This window comes from Psammomys obesus, unplaced genomic scaffold, assembly GCF_907164565.1.
Source record: "Psammomys obesus unplaced genomic scaffold, mPsaObe1.curated_primary_1811, whole genome shotgun sequence".
Lineage (NCBI taxonomy): Eukaryota > Metazoa > Chordata > Mammalia > Rodentia > Muridae > Psammomys > Psammomys obesus.
This window is the reverse complement of record NW_026592510.1, coordinates 23,322,777-23,345,827: the sequence shown is the minus strand read 5'-3', so window position 1 is coordinate 23,345,827 and position 23,051 is coordinate 23,322,777. Positions and strand designations below refer to the sequence as shown.

Genomic DNA, 23,051 nt, shown 5'->3' with positions numbered 1-23,051 from the left:
TTGGTAGAGATCATCAGTGCAACAGACAGTCACATAAAGATAAATATTTTCCGTCAAATGTGGACACTAGATATGAGTGTAAAATGGGGAAGTATGATAGATTTAGAGGAGGAAAAGGAGGAAATGGGGAGGAGATAAGGATAATCAAGAAGGCAAATATAGCATTCATTTACTATTGCGGAAAGTCAAAATGGATCTTATACATGGGAATATCATAATGCAGCCTCTTCGTGGAATTTTTAAAAAGAATAAAAGATCTCTGGACTGAACACTTTCCTAACTTTACCACAATGGCTTTCAGTTTTTGTCTCCATAAAAGTGAGATTAAGAGCTAGTTGGTTGGCCCAGAGTAAAGATTCCTGCTAGTGAGGCTGACGACCTGAGTTGGATCCCCAGGACCCGCAGTGCAGGGAGAGAACCGATTTCCACAACCTATCCTCTCTCCTCCACACATGCTGTTGGACTCTGCCCCCCCCCCCCCCCGCTGTGTAAAATAAATGAATGTAAACAGGCTTTAAAGTGAGAAGTCCCCACACCAAATCATTGAAAGTTTAACTGTAGCCTTGAAATGGGCAGAGAAGAACCACGGTTTTCACTAAGAAAAATGAATTCTTTTTTTTAGTTAAATTTTTATTTTTTTAATATTAGTTCCAGTTTATTAACTTTGTATCCCAGCTGTATCCTGCTCCCTCATTCTGTTCCAATCTCACCCTCCCTCCCTCATTGTCTCCCTACCCCTTTCCAAGTCCACTGATAGCGGAGGACCTCCTCCCCTTTCATCTGACCCTAGCTTATCAGGTATCTTCAGGCCTGGCTGCAAAGTCCTCCTTTGTGGCCTAGCAGGGCTGCTCCTCCTTCAGGTGTGCAGGGGAGGTCTAAGAGCTAGCCAATGAGTTCATGTCAGAAATAGTCCCTGTTCCCCTTACTAGGGTACCCACATGGATACTGAGCTACCATTGACTACATCCGAACAGGGGTTCTAGGTTATATCCATACATGGTCCTTGGTTGGAGATACAGTCTCATAAAAGACCCCTGTGCCCAGATATATTTGGTCCTTGTGGAACTCCTGTTCTCTCCAGGTCATACTAACTCCCCCTTCAACAAGGACATTTGCTCAACCATGTTTGTAGCAGCTTTATTCGTCATAGCCAGAACCTGGAAACGCAGGTGTACATCAATGGAGGAAGAGATACAGAAATTGTGGTACTTTTACACAATGGAATACTACTCAGCAATTAAAAACAAGGAAATCATGAAATTTGCAGGCAAATGGTTGGATCTAGAAAAGATCATTCTGAGTGAGATATCCCAGAAGGAGAAAGATACACACAGTTTATACTCACTTATAAGTGGGTACTAGACCTATAAGATAAGATACAGATACTGAAATCTGTACACCTAACGAAGCTAAACAATAAAGAGGACCCTGAGTAATATGATCAATCTCATTTAGGCAAATGGGATGGACACTGGATGTAAGAGAAAAGAAGTAACAGGACAGGAGCCTACCACTGAAGGCCTCTGAAAGTCCTAGCAGTGTATCAAAGCAGATACTGAGACTCATAACCAAACCTTCAGCAGAGTACAGGAAAAAGGAATTCTAACACTGCGGGCAAGTAATTTCCCTTTCTGCAGTACATAGAAAAATAGATATGATATTGATCTCTGTGAATCAGACCTCTTTATTTGTTGCTCCTGCAGAAATTTGATGTTAAGAATGGGGAGTAAGAAGGTATTGCCTACTTATCTGCCCCTTTCCACGCTGCTGGCTTACTATATCTTTGGTTTTCATAAGTAAGTGGGCAAAGAGCAAGGTGACGTTCAGAGGGCAAATGTCACCCTCATCTTGCAGAGCCAACTCCTATATCATGCGACCAGTGAAGGAGGAAAGGTTTTGATTTCACTAGAGCTCTCAACCAGAAATTTTTCTCAACGTGCTTAGAGCAAGGTCCATATTTCCTGCCTCAGTTCAGTTAATTTTTGAAATAGAGACACCAAAGCTCATTCATTCTTCAGTTTCCCACTGAGCCTGCTGTACTGGAAGGGACGTTCACCTCCCAGAAGTTTATGTCCATGAAGATTGTTGGAGCAGCTTTCCAGGTGAGGATCTTTAGGAAGAGCAAGTCTGGAGGCCAGATAAAGAACACAATAACTCTAGATCATAAAATGGTTGTGTGTGATCCATCGGCCATGAGTAAATTTTAGCTGTTCTTTAAAAATATCTATCTATCTGTCTATCTGTCTATCTGCCTATCTATCTATCTATCTATCTATCTATCTATCTATCTATCTATCTATCTATCTATCTATCTTCTATCATCTATCTGTCTATCATCTTTCTTCATCATCAGAATTTACCTACTTATTTTTTTAGGAGCATGGATGCTACAACCCACTTGTGAAGGATAGGTAGACAATTCTATAGAGTTGATTCTCTCCTTCCACTTTTCTGTGGGCTTTGGAGATCAAACTCAGATCACCAAGCTTATGCAGTAAGCACCTCTGCCTGCTGAGCCATCTCTCCCGGCCACGGCCATGGTGTCAGCTGTGCTAGCCAAGCATACAAACAAATGAAATTCCCAATACCTATTGACACAATGGACTATGTTAATTGCTTCACTCCACACACCACCCTCAAATTGAACATACATCTATACAATGTGTGTGTGTGTGTGTGTGTGTGTGTGTTATAAGATCATGTGGGGTAACTTAAATAGGCAAAACAACATGTTTTTAAAAGGTCATTGATGCCTTTTAACATTTTCCTTTTCTCAAGCAAATGATGTAAAAATTGATCATACTGTGTGACTCCTGGAATATGTTCCAAAAACGCCTAAGGGAAAACAGTAATTCCACTTGAAGAAAAAAAATAGTATGCATGTATTCTGTAAAATGTTTGTCAAATACAACAAAAAATCTTTAGATGTTTCTTCTGTGCAGTGAGGAAATGTTTGCGTGATTTTTGGAAGTGAGTAAACACAGAATCTACTGGATGGAGGTCCTGTGCCACTGTGGTCAGACCTTCCAGCTGTATTACAGGGTGGGTAGGGTTTTTCCTGCACACTACTGGTAAAAGGGTTATTAAGCTAAAAGTCAGAAATGAAGCAAGAACTCACCCCACAGTGATATTACTTATTAATCAGATAGCAAGCAAATGTTGCAATTTTATTTAGCATGTGCTTGCACTTGCACGGCTTTATAAAATTCTGTTTAAACCTGCTCTGTTCTTTTCAGTTGCTTTCATCAGATTAATTTTTATTCCTGGCATGGCAGGGTCAGCAACTCCAGAGTTCACTTACAAGTTTCCCAGTGCTATTGGCCGCAGTGTGTCTGGCTTCCTGGAAAATCTCCCTATATGTAGCTCTGAATCTCTCCTGTTTATTGGGCACCACACTTGGTTGTTAGCTTCTGAACATTCTTAAAATTGGTTCTAAATTACATCATTCACAAAACTCAGCAATCTGATGTACAAAAGAGTTAACATATATCTGTACTTGCCATCTTATTCTCATGTAACTGCTGATAGAACCTGAGGTGCTGAGGAAGCACATAAAAAGAAGGAACCCTGAGATTTTGGAAGTCAAAGTGAACAGCCTGGCCCGATTCTTTAGTGGTTAAGTCTCTTGGAAACTTCTAGCATTTGACTACCTGGAACATAACCGAAATGTGCTGAAACTGGGTTTCTTTTCTGTCCCTACAAGAGAAACAAGAAGCCATGGTGAAATATGGCATACTATCAACAAGTGTGTGTGTGGGGGGACTTGAAGTGAGAGCTTCGGGGAAGCAATCCAGGTGACTGCTATGCCTCCAGCTTGCGGCCTGCCAGAGTTTAGGGTGATTCTATCTAATACTTTTCTTCATGAAGCACGAGAGTGTAGAAGCTACATCTGAACTAGACATGTTTCCTGGGACGGGACTAATGGCTACTTTTACAGATAATATTTCTTTTGGTCTGTGCTTGAACTTGATATTGGATAGGATGTTGGGTTTATTGCTCTGTTCTTGATCTCACTTCATTATGGCCATATAATGGCCTGTCTGATGTGACTTTTCCTTTAAAACATGTTTTCTCAAATTCTTAAATGTGATGATTGGTGTTGCCAATTGGCAGAAAATACAATCGTGTGGGAGACAGGGCGTGGAATATGCCTGTGAGGATTATCTTGATTATGTTAGTTAGCGTGGGAAGACCCATCTTACTTTTGGATGGGACCATTTCCCCCAGCAGAGAACCTTGGAGAAAGAGCCTGAGCATTTATTTATCCTTCTCTGCTTCATAAGTGTGGATACAACGAGATCAACTGCTTCAAGTTCTCACTGCTGCGACCTCCCCGCCATGGTGAACTGTACCTTGAACAATGAGCCAAAACAAATCTTTTGTTCGTTAAGCTAATTTTTGTTGGGATAATTTATGATAGCAGCAGGAAAAGAATCTAAGATAAGTAAATTACAGAAAAGGAAGCTTTGTTTAGATAAATGATACAGGTGGGCAGAAGCAAGTAAAAGGCCAAACAGATACAGTCTTTCTCCTACCACCCACAGTGGAAAATTTATTGCTTCCTGAGCCTAACAGAAGTCCTTGTGACTGCTTCTGGGTGTCAGCAGCAGCTGTTGAAAAGTCTAGTGTTGAATGAACCTCCACCAAGTTGCTTAGATTCTTCAGAGACACGTGATCACAACGCCCATGCAAAGCACAGCTGTCAACTCAAAGGAAGTAAAAGAGAATTTATTTCAGACCAAATATGTGTCCGTGACCTGGGAACATGGATTCAGGCTACCTCAAATAGCATGTTCTGACAGAAATGGTTTCGTGAAGTTGTCTAGTTATAGGAAAAAAAAAAGTTATAAATCAAGGCAATTTTCAAGTATATGGGTAGAAACATCATATAGGTGGTCGCAGCAAAGTGGGGGCCTCTGTTATAGGTCTCAAATTCTATCTGATACAATCTTAGTTTTTGGGTTGGTGGATGTTACAAACTCCTAAGTTAATGCATTCCCAAAGGTTTTCCTGACAGTGAAAGCATCAAAAGAGTCTTGGATCAGGCCCAGAGGTGAAATGTACGGCTCTAAGGGTTCTGAAGATAGCTAGTGAAAATTTTGGCTCTGAATCTATAATAGCTAGATTCTCCATAGCCATAGAATTCTGATTAGTCACCCTGCCTTGTAGAGTATTTAATGTTGGCACTGCTTATTTCTTAGAACTTCAGTTCACAACTATCCAGCCTGTTCTGGACTTTTGATTTCACTCCATTGATCTATTTGTTTATTCTTATGCCAAAGCACTCTGTCTTAATAATTTAGCTTTCTATTAATAATAAGGCTTACACTTATGTGAATTTCATCACCCTTCCCACAAGTGGAACCTGGGGTGTTTCATTATTGATTTGATCAATTTGAAAATAAATAATGTTTTTTTCAATTTAAATGTGTTTGTGCGTGTGCCACATGTGTGTGGGCCCCTGGGGGCCAAAGGGTCAGATCCCTTGGAGCTCAAGTTACAGGCCATTAATGTGAGTTCTGGAAACTGAATTTGGGCTCTTTGGAAGAACAACTTAGCTGCTGGGCCATTTCTCCACTCCCTACCTTGACAGGAAAGAACTCTGTGGTTCCCCCATGCGCTCCACTATGGATGCTTTCAACAGTCTGCCTCTGACTTCAGTGATCTGCCTCTGTCACTGTTTAATCTGATAGCAATCACACGCTATGCGTCTTTTGCATTATTGCATTGCTTCCATTTCCATGATTTCTATCTTGGTCTTTTAAAAATATCTTTCATTCGAGGTTTGGTTTTTATTTAATGTTTTAGCTAGTGTTCTCTTTTTCTTCTCTCTCTTGCTCTCTCTCTCTCACATGCCACTTTGGCCTCCTTAAACCCAAAGCTGTAAGAATCTTTGCTCTCCCATTTCTATCACCCAGTGACTCAAGCTAGAAACTTCCTTAAAAATCAAGCCAATGCAATTGAATGTGGGAATGAAGTCCAGGGCCTGTTACATGGTAGGCAAGGCACTTTGCCAATGAAACATTCTTCTAGCCTCTTGTTATTTTCTTTTATCCAACACCATAACTCTACTGTCACTTGGCAACTTACATGTCAACCTTCAACACACCCTAGAGTCATCTAAGGGGAAAACTGCCTAGATCAGATCGGCCTGGGAGTATGTCTATGAGTTATCTTTACTGTTAGCTGATGAAGGAGGGCACCCTTCTGTGGCCTCACCCATTCCTGGGCATTGGTCCTGGGATGAATAAGGAAGCATGAGCCTGTCAGCAAGCCAGCAGTGTTTCATCTGGCTTCTGCTTCAAGCTCCTGGTTAAGGTTCTTTTCTGACTTTCTTCAGTTATTGAATGTACCCTGTAAGCCGAAACAAACCCTTTCATTGCTTAAGTTGCTTTTGGTTGAAGTGTTTTAGCACGATGACCAAAATCAGACTAGGACAATATTAAAACTGTGACTATTTCAGTTGGGAAGATAAATCTAGATCCTATTGTCCATATGCAGAAAATCTTTATTATGTAAGAAGTGGGAAATAGTAAGAGCTGGAGGGGACGGGAACTCCACAAGGAGAGCAACAAAACAAGATAATTTGAACACAGGGAACTTCCCAGAGACTCATACTCCAACCAAGGACTATTCATGGAGATAACCTAGAACCCCTGCACAGATGTAGCCCATGGCAGTTCAGTGTCCAAGTGGGTTCCATAGTAATGGGAAGAGGGGCTGCCTCTGACATAAATTGATTGGCCTGCTCATTGATCACCTCCCCCTGAGGGGGGAGCAGCCTTACCAGGCCACAGTAGAGGACAATGCAGCCACTTTTGATGAGAACTGATAGACTAAGATCAGAAAGAAGAGGAGAACCTCCCCTATCAGTGGACTTGGGGAGTGGCGTGCATGCAGAAAGGGGAGGGAGGGTGGGACTGGGAGGGGAGGAGGGAGGGGCTTATGGGGGGATGCAAAATGAATAAAGGGTAATTAATAAAAAATTAAAAAAAAAGAAACATACAGTTTTGCCTTGCTCTGGCCTGGCGCCTGATAGCTCATGCATGGCCAGTTTCAATGCTAATCCCTTCCAGGACTCTTTCTTCTTGTTCTTGCTCAGACACTATTTTTCTCTGTTCTAAATATCACTATTTTATAAAAGAACATGTCAGCATAAACTTCCTTCCCTTTTTACATAGTTATGCTGCTATAGGAGGTTTAGATGGGGCCAAAATGATGTGGAGAGTCAATTTTTAAAACGGTTTTTTTTTGTTATCTGGTAATTTTTAATATTTAATTGATGGATGGATTGTGGAGGTTTCTTATACCCCAATATCTAGCTGAAGTAAAGGGAGAACCTGCTTGTGTAATTGGTTCTCTTACCTTCTACTGTGTGGATCCTGGGGATCAAACTTAAATCATCAGCAAACATCCAAAATCTCAATGAGACATTTTGCAAGTCTTTACATACTATTTTCTAATGCATACAATAGACTCAAGAGTGAGGCTTAGGGAGAGACCTATACAAGAAAACCACAAGACAAGGACAGAATGAGAATAGCAGCTGGAATGTGACTTAGTATAAAGGTTTCTTGTTTATATGTAAAACATATCAAAGTACCCTGCATTAGAACAGTTGCATTAAAGTATCATTCAATTTTAACTCATACGAGGAGAAGAAAGAGGAGGAGGAGCAATAAAATAACTAGAAATAAAATAACACAGTTGGGCACTGTTTATATGACTAACACTCTGCAGAACACAGTGTATGTTAGTTAATCATTTCAGCCCCGCAAACATTCTATGAGCCAGAGGAGGCTATCATCTCATCTACCTTTTACGAAATCAAGGCAAAGAGGCTGGGCAAGTTCCCGAGTTACTGGAGATGCCAGCAGAGACACTGATCCAGTGGAAACTCCAAAGAGTAAAATGCACTTGTTTATGTAAGGTGAACTCAAGGGTGAAAAGTGAAACTGAGAAGCCAGAGAGATTCCCAGTCTTCCTGCAAGTCCTGTGTTTTCTTGGGGCTGGTGAGGATACAGAACTGGCCACTTTTGTTTCTGTCGTTAATGAACATCCATTTATTATTTTTTTCTAGGCTAAAGTGTCCTCATGATTGTCTCACTGAAGGGTGCACAGATGCTACAGATGCTGGAGAAATCCTTGAGGAAGTACCTTCCCGAATCCATAAAGGTGATTTTAGAAAGTGCTAAGGGCAGCAAGGAGAAAACGAATATGAAAAAGAGCTTTACATGTATGCTTCACTCTGTGCGTGTGTGGGCGCATGTATGTGTGGAGTGATTGCTGTGTGTGTGGTGTGTACTCGTAAGGATAGAACATGTGCATCATGAAGAGTCCAAAGGTTGATGTCCAGTGCCTTCCTTAATCATTCTCCATCACACACATATATATACATACATACACACACAAACATATACATATATATATATACACACACACATATATATAATTTTAGAAGTCACAGAACATTTTGATGTCAGAAAAAAAAAGCAATGAAAAAATTCAACAGTGCTCACATTTTATTTTCTTATTTAAATACTTTGCTGAAAGTATGTGCTCAGCACCTCTTTTCCGTATCTACCACCTCTCTTTCTGACCCTCCTACCTCATCCACGTCCCTCCTTTCTTTAGAAAGTTGTTTTTCACTTTTAGGTTATGCATAAGTAAATGCTTTTACAAACAGATGTAAAATCTAGGAACTACAAAGGAGAGAAAACATCTCTTGCTGAACCCGGAGCTCACCAGTTCAGGTTAGTCAGGTTGCCCAGGAAACTTTCCTGTCTGTGCCTTCCAAGCAATGGGATTACAAGCAGGCTGTCAGAACTTCTGGGCTTCTGTGTTACACAGGGGTTGAGCTCTGAACTCTAGTCCTCACCCTTGTGTGGTGAGTGCTCTATTCACTGAGCCATCTCCCCGCCCCCCCCATCTGTTACTATTTTGAGCCAATCCATATTTGATATTTTCCATTTAATTTACACCATATCTTTTCAATGTATTCGCCATATCTGGTTAAGAATATGGAGACATGCTCGGGTGTGATAGTACATACCTTTAACCTCGGTAAAGGTTTGGAGTCAAGAAACAGGTGATTCTCTGTGAGTTCGAGGCCAGCCTGGCATGGCGAGTTCCAGGCAAGCCAGGTATACCTAGTGAGACTCTGACTCCATAAAAATGAATATGGAGGTACAAGTAAGCGATTTAAAATATTATGATAGGCAAGACTGCTCAGGAGACAGGTGGCCTGGAAGCCTGACGACCTGAGTTTGATCTCAGACCCACTCGGTGGCAGGAAGGAAGTAGCTCCTCAGAGTTATCACCTGACCTCATATCAGTGAGCTTTATTAAAATGGGAGTTTTGGTTTTAATTTGATTTGAAGCAGATTTATTTGGGTGGTAAATAACAGTATTGGTGCCCTCATTAGTCTATTCTTAATTAATGAAAATAAAACAATTTACAAGTAAAAGAATGCTAATATTTTTTTTTCATAAAAAGGCAGTGGCCAATCTACTAGAGAAAAAAATTAAATGCATTCATCTTATCTTAAATAAATGCATTTATGAGCCAAGACCTTCTATGTACCTGGTAATCCACAGGAGTCAAAAAAAAAAATCTCTCAGAGAGAAAGCAAATTTTTCTTGGAAATTACATCATTCAACACTCTATGGCCAACTAGCTTAAAAGTTATTTTTATGTTAAACAACTATTTTTAGAAATTCTGAAGGCTAAAACCTTTTTTAAAAAACATACTCTGTGAAACAGAATTTTAAAATATAAATTCTCCATTCCTTATGTTAAAAGTGAATGTCAAACATTTTGAGAAAATTCTTGGCGCTTCTCAGTGCTTTCATTGATCCCGTGGAGTAAGATGAGGTGGCTTTCTCAGCTTCTCAGATTTCATAAGGTAGTGCTTAATTCTTCAGTTACGTACTAAAGGAAATTTGGAATACTCGTAAAGAAAGTTGTTCCCAAAATCATTCATTTTATTTATCTGAATATTTTACTGTATATGTTATGATTCATATTTGAAGACAAAATTTTCATCAACTGAGGTTTAAAACAAGTAGTGCATTGTTCGGCCTAGATTTTTCCTTAGCTTGTTGTCATCACCAACTGTTACAGTTTCATAGGAATGATCTCTGTCTTGACCACAAAAGGTTCTTTTCCATCCCTCTCAATAAACTAACCATCTCATCTCCTTGCAGGTTTACGGGACCCTCTATCACATGATCCATGGAAACCCATTCAACCTAAAAGCCTTAGTCGACAAGTGGCCTGATTTTAACACAGTGGTTGTACGCCCTCAGGAACAGGTAAGAAGACAGGTGTGGAACAAGTACACTTTTCTGGTCATTTATGAAGGCTCTAACGAAGTTTAACCCAGGTTATATTTAGGAATATTTATGTATATACATACACATAGATATAGTAGATATAGTAACAATTTTTAAAAAGAGGCCATGAATTTAAAAGAGAAGTATATGAGAATATTTGGAGGGAGGAAAGGGAAGGGAGAAATGTTGTAATTATCTCAAAATAGAGAGTCGATTCCTTAGAAGGCAAGAGTATAAGAGTATAATGGTATACTAGAGTATAATTCTAGAGTCTACAGTGCTCTGGGAAATTGGGGGTAATAATTGTGCAAAGATACAAAATTACAGTTAAAGAGATCTATTGTACAGCATTGTGGCTAATTACATTTTATTCAGAAAATGGTGAGAAAGATGTAAAGTGTTTATACGGAAAGTTTCACAACCGTTTATTTTAATTAGCTAGGGTGATACCTGTCACAGTGTATATACATACATAGCAATATGTTCCACAATGGCATTTCAGTTTATGGTGGACCAAATGTGTGCCAATAGTCCCATCAAAATACATGGCCTACGAACCCACGAGGGCCAGAGCTTGGGCCCCAGAACTCATGTGAAAAGGCCAGCTATGCTGATGTGTGCTTGTAATCCTACTGCTGGGGAGACGAGGCAGGTGAGCCTATGGGGCTCGTCAGTCAGCCAAGCTACCTTGCTAGGTGTTTTCCAAGGACGATAGACCTTACCTTAGGAGAAAAAAACAGGGATAGCTCTTAAGGAAACACATACAAGTTTCTCTTTTGGCCTTCACAGTGTGTAGCTACACACACAGAATAAATTTCTTAGTACATTGTAACCATTTTTGTTTGTTTGATTACAATCTTTGATGCTTATCCAAAAAACACATCTGCTATCTTCCCTTCTTAGAACATATTGCCGCTGTTAAGCAATGCTTGTTTATACTTCAAGATGTGCATACAATCCACACACAGTTTTATCTATAATTTCAAAACAGCAAAAGTTTAAAAGGGCATGAAATACAAACAAGTAGATTATAAACTATTAGCGTGGATTATGGCTTTAGTATGAAGTAGAGCACCCATAAGCAACTACACTGAAAAAAGAAATTTGTATTAATGGTAAAAGTAGTACTGAAGTAAAATTAATCTTTTGTATATAACCTTAAGCAACAAAATGCATCATGTCATTGCTGACTCATAAATTCACTTTTGTCTCTTTACTTTTCAATTATTCCTGTAAATATTCTACCCTATGTGTAATATTTTCCTCTTCCACCTTGTAAAAAGATAATTTCATCTATTATTTAAAAATGAAAAGGTATCTTTCTAGATATGTATTTTTCCCCAGCTATTATTTGATTAACTATAACAATTCATAAAGTATTTATTATTTATAATCATCTTTTATTACATATAAAGAAATTTTAATTTAGATTATCTGTATCAAATTCAGAGCTAGAATGCTTAGGTTTGTATGTTCCGACTTACACTAAAATTTAGTCTCACAACAGATGCTTTCTTTCAATCTTGCAACAAAAAGCACGGTCTAAATGTCCGTGTTCTTGATTAGAAATGTTAATGTAATATATTTGTAGCAGATAATATTATTTTGGAATGTTCTAACCTAATTTGAATATTTGAACCTCACAGCGTAAATGATTCAGAAATAATAAGATTGTACCAATAAACCTATCACTCTTTCGTTACTTAAAATCATTATAGTATAGAGCAGCAGTAAGAGCACTGGCTGCTTTTTCAGAGGACCTGGTTTAATTCCCAGCACTGACATGATGGTTCATTTCTGCAACTCCAGTTCTAGAAGATCCAATGACCATTTCTAGCCTCCCTGAGACCAAGCATGCATGAAGTACACAGACACTCATGCAAGCAAAACACCCATACACACAAAATAATAAAACAAGATTTAAAGTATTACAGTATAATGGAACTAGCACCACGGTCATAAATGATAAACAATGTATGTGGTCTCTCCTTTCTCTGTAATAACAGGACATGGCAGATGACCTCGATTACTACACAAATACTTACCAAATCTACTCCAAAGACCCGCAGGAATGTCGGGAATTCCTGGGCTCCTCAGAAGTCATCAACTGGAAACAGCATTTGCAGATTCAAAGTATGAGTAATGGGAAATGGACTCACTCCCTTCTGTGTGTTGTCTCACAAGGTCCCCATCCTCCTTCACCAAGTTCCATGTCATCAGCCAGATGCCAATCCTTATATCTACTTGTCAAAAGGAAAATATTAGACGGGGTTCTTCGAAGGAACAGAACCTGTAGCGTGCACACACACATTTATACATAATAAAAAAGGACTTACTAACTTAGCGTCCATATAGTCCAATAGTGGCTAGCTGCACACTGGAGAGGCTGAGAACTCGGTAGCTATCCAATCCACAAAGCTGCAGACTTTGGCAATCGTAGTTTGGTGTGAACAATCTGGAAGGGTACTGGAAGAGTCATGGGTACTGTGCCTACTTTGGAAAGCCAAAGAGGCCGAGTCTGATGTCAGCAGAGGATGGCAACAACAATGATAGATAGCAGACAGTAGGGGGACATTACTTTTTCCTCAGACCCCTCTTCATCTGGCTGCGCATAAAGGTATGAACCGTTTTGAGGATGGGCCCTCCTCCCTCAGTTACTCCTCTTCCAGAGGTATGCTTTTTAGATGGTTCTACATTCTGTCAAGTTGACAGCTGAGACCAACCATCACAATAATTCCTAGTCCCAGAAATGTGCAGCATATTTTATGGATGTGTCCAGAGTACTTAAGGGAAAGTGGGTGCAGGAGTACGGCTTCACCTCTGGAATCCCACTGATAGGTCGTGGGGTCACAGGGCCCCTTTCAGGTCACCGATGACAGCCGTCTTGATGATATGCATGCTCTTTGAGTCAGATTTCCTAAGTTGGTATCAATCTGCTCCTCTCTATCTGATCCTTACGCCTTGGCCTCTCAGAGATCATAGTCTATGAATATAAATATTACTTATAGTGACATTTCCAAAGCACAGGACACTGAAGTTTTCAGCAGGATGAGTTTAATGTAATACTGAGTGTCCTGGTTAGCCCTAATTGCCAACTTGACACAAGCTAGAGTCACTTGGGAAGAGTTGCCTCGTTTGGTTAATTGCCAAGATCAGTTTGGCTTTGTGGGCATATCTGTAGGGCATTGCTGTAATTGTTAATTAATGGAGGAGGGCCCGGGCCACTGTGGGTTGTACCATCCCTAGACAAGTGGTCCTGGACTGTGTAAGAAAACCAATTGAATGTGAGCATGTGAATGAAGCAGAGAGTAAGCCAGCAAGCAGTTCTTCTATGGTTCCTGCCTTGAGTTCTTGCCCTACTTCCTTCAGTGATGGATTGTGACCTAGAGGTAGAAGCCAAATGAACCCAGGCTGAGTTTTGTTATGGTGTTGTGCAACTAGAACCCCATATGAAACTAGAACAGGGGCAGGTCGGTTAATGTTGGCAGAAATAGAAAACTCATAATGAGGTGAATCAACAGTTCAGTTTGGGCTTTGCAGGCAGTTAATTGCTGGTTTCTACTACATTGGTTTATGTATTAGGAATGGATCAGAGGATTCAAGACTTGTTGCTTTACCATAGACTCAGCCACAAGCCTAGATATTGTTTTTGGCTGTCAGTCAGTGCCAGCGGTTGCAATGATGGTACCATGGGTCTCTAGCCAGCTAGCCTAGGCTAGTTTAAATAAAGCTAGTCTCAAAGTAACTAGGATCAAAAGGAGAAAGTCCCAAGGTATAACACTGTTAAGCCTCTCCTTGCATAAGTTTATTCCCATTGGTCAGATGGGGTATAGGAGAGGACCACTCCAGGGAACAGATGCAAGGAATTATGGTTAAATTCCCAATCATTGCTTCAATAATCTCCCAGATGGGACCATGAATTAGAAGTTGAGGATTACCATATTTTATAATTATGTAGCTCATTCCAGTCTTGGTCTACTCCCAAAAATGAGTATCAATTAGTTCATTCCCTTTTATGTTTTCATTTTTGTAAGACAGGGAACATTATGCCAACCAGGACTACATATGGCCACTCATACTGCAGCAGCAGCAGCATGACCCACAATCAAGAAGTTTTTATATGCTGATAACATTGGGTTTTGTTCAACTTGGCATTTTTAAAAATTTTTATTAATTAAACAGTTTATTCACTTTGTATCCCAGCTGTAGCCCCTCCCCCACTCCTTCCCAATCCTCCTTCCCTCTTCTTCTCCTATGCACCTCCCACAGCCAAATGAAAGGGGAGGTCCTCCTCCCCTTCCATCTGACCCTAGTCTATCAGGGCTCATTAGGACTGGCTTCTTTGTCTTCCTCTGTCGACTGGTAAAGCTGCCCCCACCTCAGGTAGAGGTGATCAAAGAGCCAACCCATGAGTTCTTGTCAGAGATGGTCCCTGTTCCTATTCTTGGGGAACTCCCTTGGACACTGAGATGCCATGGGCTACTTCTGTGCAGGGGTTCTAAGTTATTTCCATGCATGGTCCTTGGTTGGAGTATCAGAAACCCCTGGGCCCAGATTTTTTCGTTCTGTTGCTCTCCTTGTGGAGCTCTGTCCCTTCCAGGTCTTTTTATCTCCCCCTTCTTTCATAAGATTCCCTGCACTCTGACCAAAGTTTGGCTATGAATCTCAGCATATGTTTTGATACCCTGCTGGGTAGAGTCTTTCAAAGGCCTCTGTGGTAGGCTCCTGTCCTGTTTCCTGTTTTTTCCCTCTTCTGATATCCATTTCATTTGTCTTTCTGAATGAAGGTTGAGCATCTTACCAGGGTCTTCCTTCTTGATTAGCTTCCTTAGGTGTACAGATTTTAGTATGATGATCCTACAATTAAGATTTTCTCTTAAATGTCACACTTCCTATCCCATTGGAGAGGCCGCTGAGTGTATCTACTGTATCTAACCATTCCTTCTCTCCTCAAAGGTTCACCGCTTGTTTCCTTACAACCCCTTCTAGGTTCCCAGTCCCGCCTGAATGAGGCAATACAAAATCTTGCAAGCATTCGATCTTTCCAAGTCAAACACTCAGAAAACATTCTCTTCGTGACACCAGAGACAATCAAGAATCTGTTTCCTTCCTTGCCAGATACAAAGAATATATTGCCGGGTAGTGGCAAGCCCAAGGCCATGTGAGTTTGATAAGAGCTACTGTACATTCTTCACACCTTTCTCCTACAACCTCATTGTCTGGCCCTGATTTTACTCTGGTCTTTGCTGCCCACACTGTAGTAGAGGACCTCCATCCATGCTCATGCAAACAACTCTAATTAAATTCAGCTGTTCACACTGCACACACAAAAGAAATGAAAGGAGAGGAACTTGTGAAGAGGTCCAATAAAATGGAGGGAGTGGAATGAAAGTAATTAAGAGTCTCTAAAACCCAACACATGAGATATATATATATATATATATATATATATATATATATATGGAATTGTTAAAGAATAAACTTTTTAAAAGTTTGAATTATAGTAGTGCCAGCAGATGGTTTATGGAGTAAGGGCTTCGATGGTTAAGGCTGACCAACTGAGTTACTGAATTCAGTCCCTGGGACCAACACGGTGAAAGGAGAGAATCATCCCCCACAAGTTCTCTGATCCCCAGCACTGTGTATCCATATCCTCCTACTCATCCCCACCACACACAATCATTAAATAAATGGAGAAGGGAAAATTAAAAATGATCAAAATAATCTATAAAAGCCAGATCACATTTCCCTCTATTTTCATTATTGTATGAGTGAAGTCCTCTGTCCACTCTTCTGACCTTCATTAGTTTTGCTTACTTCCTACAACCACACTGGCCTTTCTGCCCCTGTAGCTACATTCTTGGACCTTGCATTTGTTGCTTCCAATGCTCTGTTGTGCAAAATAACAGGGATAGGGCAAACATATACCCTTCTGCTCACAGACTTTGCCTTTTTTCTTGGACTCTCCATAGCAATCAAGACATGTTTAAACTTTCATCCTTGGATGTTACCCATGCTGCCTTGGTGAATAAATTCTGGCTTTTTGGTGGCAATGAGAGGAGCCAGAGATTCATTGAACGCTGTATAAAGAACTTCCCAAGTTCCTGTATCCTGGGGCCTGATGGAGCCCTTGCATCCTGGACCCTAATGGACCAAACTGGAGAGATGCGAATGGGAGGAACTATGCCCGAGTACAGGGCCCAAGGTCTTGTCACCTATGTTGTCTATTCACAAGATCAGATTATGAAGGAACGTGGCTTTCCTGTTTATTCCCATACAGACAAAAGTAACACGGCTATGCAAAAAATGAGTTACTCACTGCAGCATGTCCCCATGCCCTGTGCCTGGAACCAATGGAAATGTGTGCCTATGTGAAGCCGGCTTCTTACACAAGATGGTGTTGGGTGGGCCTGGGAATGGAATCGGATGGTGACCAAAAAGACAGAATAAATGGCAACCAGCTACGAAGGAGTGGTGCTATCTGTGCTCTGGGGAAGCAGTGAATGGCTGGCAGATCTACCATAGTTCCTGTTTCTCAAGTTGCTCTTATACTCTGTTTGAAGCAGGCCTCTGTGCTCCTGTACATGTACTGAACTCACGTAATTTAGCCCTTTCACATTTCTGGGATCTACGTGACACCCACTGACCAAGCACGAAAGGCTCCAAATGGCTCCTCCCAGAAGTCATAGTGCAAAACTTGCACAGTTCCTGCTGGTGATGGAGGGAATATTTTCTGACTCCTGTGCCTTATTCCTATCTGTATATGGCCTTTCTTTCAGTGATCAGCAAGTGGTTTCTCCTCATCAGGTCTTTAGAAAGTAGCCGCTCCTCTGCTGGCTACTTCGTAGATATGTTAAATACATTATACACCCATCAGACAGTTTACCATATTAAACCCAATATACATAAAACAGCAAAGGGAGATACTAAGGAACAGCCTAACTTAGGTTTTCAGTCCCTTCTTAACCCCTAGAAAATGATGCAATATGGCTTTCCCAACCTATTGCAACCCTGAAAGAGTAAATAGAGTCTGTGGTTGATTGCATAAGCTAAATGTCCTATTCTAAGGAGGGCAAGGGGTAAGGAATGGAGAGTAAAATATGGATGCACAAAGGTAGGAGATGACGGCAGAGAAGCCCAGCCGGAACATTTATTGTCCCATCTCTTCTTGCCACATTACTTCTGGTGCCTGAATTGTGTTAAGCACAGAGCATTGTGGTCATGGGAAGATGTGTTGTTGTGGGAATAGCAGGAGAGAGCTCTTAGGTTGGGCATGTTTTCTAGGACATTGCTCTGACTCAGTATCAACACTGGACAGCCAAGAGTGCTCTATAATGGAGGTGATACACTCCCTTTTCATCTCTATCCCAGTGTTATGTTATAGAAGTGAGGATCTATTCTTACCCCACAAAGCCCAAAGTCATAGCTGAAGTTTAGTTTCTTGGAAAGTGAAGACACTGGAGGTTCAGATGAGAGAAGGGTTTCTCAGTTTTGGCACTGTGGGCATGTGTCACTGTATGATCCCATATTTGGGGACTACGATGTTAGCGAGGTCTCTACCTGCCAGGTGTGAGTAGCACCCTCCATCGCTCTTTTATTCTTATTCTCTTCTCTCCTCTCCTTCTCTCTCTGACTCTGTCTCTTTCTCTCCTCTCCCCCACTCCCCGCCTCTGTGCATGTGTGTGCACACAAAGGTGAACCTGCCTTCTTCTATTGCACTCCACCCCCACCTTTTGGAGGCTATGACTCCGTGATCCTGAACCTTGTCAATTCAACGAGGCTGGCTGGGCAGCAAGCCTCCACATTCCTCCTATCTCTGCTTCCCTAGCACTAGGAGTACAGGTAGGTGTTGACCTTGATTTCTTTTTAAACAAACCTACTTTATTTAGGATTATTAAATGCTTCTACCCCCCTTTCAGTCCCCCAACACTGGGTAGGATCTGGGTAGGGTCATAGGATTCTGTTGGGGGTAATACCAGTATCAGTTGCCCAGAAATCCAGAAGTCCAGGTCACCAGCAAATCAGCAAATGTAGCAGCAGGATGAACCGGCAGCAGGCAGTCCTCCTCCAAGCAGCCGTGCCTTCTTCCTCTGGATGGTAATATTTATACCCCTCAAAGTCCTCAGAATTCAACTAATTCCACCTGGCAAAGACCACGCTCCACACGAGACACTTAACAGGTGTGGGCGAATGAAAAGCACCAACTTGGAACTTTAACAAAAAACATGCTTACACATCATAAACCAGAACATTCACGGCAGGCACGCATTGCTGTAATCAGCTATTTACATTGGTGTTGGAGAGCCAAACTCAGGTTTGAAGAAAGGCATCAGATGCTTGGACACCAACTGACCTGTCTCCCTGTTTACCCATCACCCTTTTGATAACTGGAAATATCTGCGGATATTAATGTTTGGAGACAAAGTGGTCACTGGCTGGGAAACTGGCAGACAGTTGTGGTCCTTGGAATCTGTGCAGGCGTAGGAAGCAGCCGGCATAGTACCCAGCTGTTTGTGTACAGCTGCAACCCTAGATGCTCAGGAGGCCAAGATGAGATGCCCTGCATCTGCGAATCCAAGGTCAGTCTCAGTGAATGGAGACCCTGGGACAATTTGAGGGAAGAAAAGAAAGAAAAGGGTGAAGGGATGGAGGGAAATTATTTTAGAAGTCAGGCTGTGGAGCATCACACCTACTTTCTGTGACTTAATGATCATGATGAAAGCCCTAGGTTTTACATTTCTAATGAGTTTTCCCCTGACTCTGATGCTGTTACCGTCCTTTCGGAACCATGTGCTTAGAGAAATAATGGACATTTCTTCCCTAGGACTGTAGATGAAAATTCCTATTCCACTCTGCACTGTAAAACTTCTATGCATTTACCATTTTAAGGGGATCTAGTTTTTCACCACACTGAAATAAAGTCATTTACATCCTTTTCATATCTCATTTTAAGCTTCTTTGCGTTAGTTTGTTTCTTTGTTTGTTTGTTTTTTTTCTTTTTTCCCTCCTTGTTGTTGGTCTTTTGAGCTAGGGCCTTGCAAAGCCAAGGTTGGTCCCAAAGTGACTGTGTAGCTGAGGATGACTTTACATGAATGATAGTTCTGTCTCTACCTTCCAGGTGCTGAGATTGCGTGGGTGAGATTGCATGGGTTTCTGGTTCTCCTAAGCTTGTCTGGCTCTGGAAGTTTCCAGGCCAAAGGCATGTTCTCCATGCAGGGCATGAAAATAAACATAGCATATTTTTAAAGCATTCATCAATGTCAGTCATTAACTTATTTTAAATAATTTTCATTGGTCATGTGATTGATGGGAATTCTTTGTATGCTATTGCATTAAGTTGATTGTCGGTCATAAAAAATAGATATGTGAAAAGCAACACACTATTAATGTATATTTCAAACACTGTTCTCTGACATCAGGATATATCAATGTATAAAAGTATTTCTAAAGTGTTTACATTCTACACTCATTCAGTGATATAACCTCTGCAATGAAAACTTTAAATCTCTGAAGAAAGAGACAAAGGAAGACACTAGATAAAAAGATATCCCATGCTCATAGATTGTTAAGATTAATTCTGTGACAATGGCCATTCCCTCAAAAGCCATTTACAGATTTGATCTAATCCCAATCAAAATATCCATGACATTCTTCACAAATATACACCCTAACATTTGGAAGGTTACATACTTTAACTGGCTTATAAAAAAAAAAAAGCCAGAGTACAAACGATAAATTTAAAACCTAGATATGGTCTGTCAGCTTTTTATTATCCTATCTCAGCTGTGGCCCAGAGCAAAATTACATGTAAACTATGTTACTCTGAGGAAAAAAAAAGCATCTCATATATTGCAAATTTGTGAGTCACTGCAGATTTTTAAGTTCCTGAATTAAAAAAAAAATGTACAGTGAATCTGATTTTTCTAATCCAATAGTGATTGTTCAGGGGACATTTTCTTACCAAAGGTGACATTTGGTAATGTCTATAGACATTTTGTTTGTCGTGTCAGTGGAAGGTAAGGGTAGAGGGAGGACTGTTTCTCCAGCTATCTAGTGATTAGGAATGGAGAATAGAGCTACATATCCCATAGTGTACAGGACAATACCTCATGGCAAGAAATTATTACTCCATATAATACTTCCACAATCAGAGGGTGAGAATACTGTGTCGATGATTAGCATAAATTAGCATAACAAATTTTTTTCTTGGAGAGGAAATGCACCATTCCAGCTTACTGCGATTGTTAAGCTAGCATAAACTAGTCATGTTTTCCAGATTTGTCTCCAGTGAACTGACTGAATCTGCTGAATGCCATCTTTATTGTTACATCAATAATTTCCTAAATTTAAGAAGGGACTATGAGAGCTCATTATCTTGATTTGGGCACTATGTTTATACCTTATATTTTTGTGTCCTCAGATATGTTTGTAGTTTGCACCCAGAGCTGTGGCGTGCCTAACAGTGCCACTGTTAGGTATACAACATAACACTGACTGGAATTCTTATGAACAAACAACACACACTACACTGTTAGTCATGTATTATTAAATTTAACTCTTCTAATAAGGCCTGGAGGCATGTCTCAGTCCACTTTCATTTTGCTGATGGATAACATGAGGTGCAAGGGGCTTAAATCAGGAGCCAATTTCTATCAGGAAGAAAATGAATTTGTGTATACATTGGTGTGAATACAGTTATTCTCAGAGCCCTATATTTTATGCCAAAAGCCGCACCTTTTCTTCAGGATTGGCGTGGCCTTTTGTGTGTGGCTGAAATGCCTTTATCTGCTGCTTATTTTAGGCATTCGTTTTTAAATTAATTCCTCTGCTGTTGAATCCTATGCAGTAAACTAGGGGAAATGGAGACAATAATTAAGTGAGATTAAAAAAATCAACTTCATTAACATTGCTTCAGCTGAATAACACCCTGATTAGATCTAAAGTTTGCTTTTGTCTGGCAGTCTGCATGTTAATTACCTAATTTCTTTGTTAACAAATTACTTAATATAAAAATGGATACAGTGACTAATCAATTTCATGGGGTTCATTAAAGGATTGAATGACACATGATTCACCTAGAGCATAGAAATACAAGCTAAGAGACTGAAGGGTCTTATTAAGGCTTAGGGAAATGGATCTGTGAGTAAGAGCACTTTGAAAGCAACAGGATCTGGGATCGAATCCCCAGCAAATAAGAAAAAACCGGGCATGGCTGTGTGTGCCTGTATCCATAGCATTGGGGAAGAATGAGAGAAAAAAGAAATTCTGAAAACTCACTGTCAGCTGTCTCTACCCAAATTGGTTTCTTTCTGGTTTATTGAGAAACCCTGTCTCAAGAAATAAGGTGGAGAGCAGTAGAGGAAGATATGCAATGCCTTCCTCAGGCCTCAACTTGTACCTGCATCTCTCTCTCTTTGTCTCTCTCTCACCTGTGCCTGTGCACACACATTCACACAGGACACACATAATCTTATTTGGAAAATAGGTTCATTTCAGGCATATGACCTCGAATGAGTCATTTCCTACCCCCTTGGACTCAGTTTACTTATACACAAAATTAGTAAGTTGGGAAGGTGCATTACAAGGTATTCCCATGGTCTTGAAGTTTAGGAACAGGCTTTCTAGGTGTACAAGAAGAAAGAGCTGTCTCCTGGGTTATGGTTACAGCACAACAGGGTACAAATCAACCTCCTTTCATTCATCTTAGAATTTCCTCAGGGTACAAATTCATTTTTACATCCCACAGCGCTTTAAAATACTCGCAAAAGTACTTCTTAAAAGTTTGCCATCTAGAGAAAAGTTGTATGTCCAGATATGTAATGTTCAAATGGCCGCTCCATGAAGCAAATGCTTCTTGCCAAAGCCTCACTGATGTCCTTTGATTTCATGATTTGTCCCACTGTATTTTTTTCTACCATACATCAATACAAACATGTTCTTAGGCACAATCTAAAACAGAAGCACGTGCAAGTGAGAAGTTTGTCAGAGACAAATTGAAGTGCTGGTTTGTAATAGAAATAACTTAGGAAAGTTAATTATAGTATCAAATATTACAACATATTTATGTAATATTTATTTTTAAAAGATTATTTATGTTGAGGTCTTAGATCTACTAAATATGTCAGAAGGAAAAATAGAGAAGATCCTTGAACTCACCAGCACAAAAGACAACTTCCTGAACAGAACACCAACAGCTCAGGCACTAAGTGGGACTTCGTGAAACTGAAAAGCTTCTGTAAGGCAAAGGACACTGTCAGCAGAATAAAATGATAGCCTACAGTCTAGGAAAGGTCTTCACCAACCCTACATCTGACATAGGGCTAATATCCAAAATATATAAAGAACCCAAAAAATTAAACATCAAAAAACCAAATAATCCAATTTAAAGGTGGGGTACAGAGCTAAACAGAGAATTCTCAATAGAGGAATATCGAATTGCAGAGAAACACTTAATAAATGCTCAGGGTCTTTAGTCACCAGGGAAATGCAAATCAAAACTATTCTGAGATTCCACCTCACACCCATCATAATGGCTAAGATCAAAAATTCAAGGAAGGACACATGCTGATAATGCATCTTAATCACACTCACTTCCCAGCCCTCTCAGGTCTTCCCTCCTCCACTCTTCTCTCCCACCCCAAGAAGAAGAAGAAGAAGAAGAAGAAGAAGAAGAAGAAGAAGAAGAAGAAGAAGAAGAAGAAGAAGAAGAAGAAGAA

General features: G+C 40.4%; 2 protein-coding genes across 9 annotated transcripts in view; both read left to right on the top strand.

Moving 5' to 3' along the window:
• Positions 1 to 1,900: 1,900 nt before the first annotated feature.
• On the top strand, positions 1,901 to 16,803 carry LOC129681801 (glycine N-acyltransferase). Of its 5 annotated transcripts, none has more exons than XM_055613971.1 (6): positions 1,901 to 2,102; positions 8,081 to 8,175; positions 10,207 to 10,314; positions 12,342 to 12,468; positions 15,325 to 15,496; positions 16,308 to 16,803. In XM_055613971.1, exons 2-6 carry the CDS (start codon positions 8,095 to 8,097, stop codon positions 16,708 to 16,710), a joined length of 891 nt encoding a protein of 296 aa, XP_055469946.1. In that variant the 5' UTR covers positions 1,901 to 2,102; positions 8,081 to 8,094; the 3' UTR covers positions 16,711 to 16,803. The 5 variants fall into 5 exon arrangements, with proteins under 5 accessions (XP_055469946.1, XP_055469947.1, XP_055469948.1 ...); XM_055613972.1 differs by lacking the exon at positions 1,901 to 2,102 and adding an exon at positions 7,830 to 7,925; XM_055613973.1 differs by lacking the exon at positions 1,901 to 2,102 and adding an exon at positions 7,834 to 7,930.
• Positions 16,804 to 16,888: 85 nt separating this feature from the next.
• The window catches only part of LOC129681800 (glycine N-acyltransferase-like protein Keg1), a 69,817-nt gene continuing 63,654 nt past the window's right edge, over positions 16,889 to 23,051 (top strand). For 2 of the 4 annotated variants that reach the window (XM_055613965.1, XM_055613964.1), the window contains exon 1: positions 16,889 to 18,914. In XM_055613965.1, the coding sequence (XP_055469940.1) occupies positions 18,891 to 18,914 (24 nt within the window). In that variant the 5' untranslated portion in view covers positions 16,889 to 18,890. The remainder of the gene's footprint in view (positions 18,915 to 23,051) is intronic. The other 2 variants (XM_055613967.1, XM_055613969.1) reach the window with 2 other exon arrangements.

What these genes read in the sequence shown, in the direction of transcription:
- LOC129681801 (XM_055613971.1), top strand. Translation starts at nt 8,095, where the DNA reads ATGATTGTCTCACTGAAGGGTGCACAGATGCTACAGATGCTGGAGAAA. An exon ending in ACCTTCCCGAATCCATAAAG is followed by an intron (nt 8,176 to 10,206) that starts GTGATTTTAGAA and finishes ATCTCCTTGCAG; the next exon opens with GTTTACGGGACCCTCTATCA. An exon ending in AGTGGCAAGCCCAAGGCCAT is followed by an intron (nt 15,497 to 16,307) that starts GTGAGTTTGATA and finishes GACTCTCCATAG; the next exon opens with CAATCAAGACATGTTTAAAC.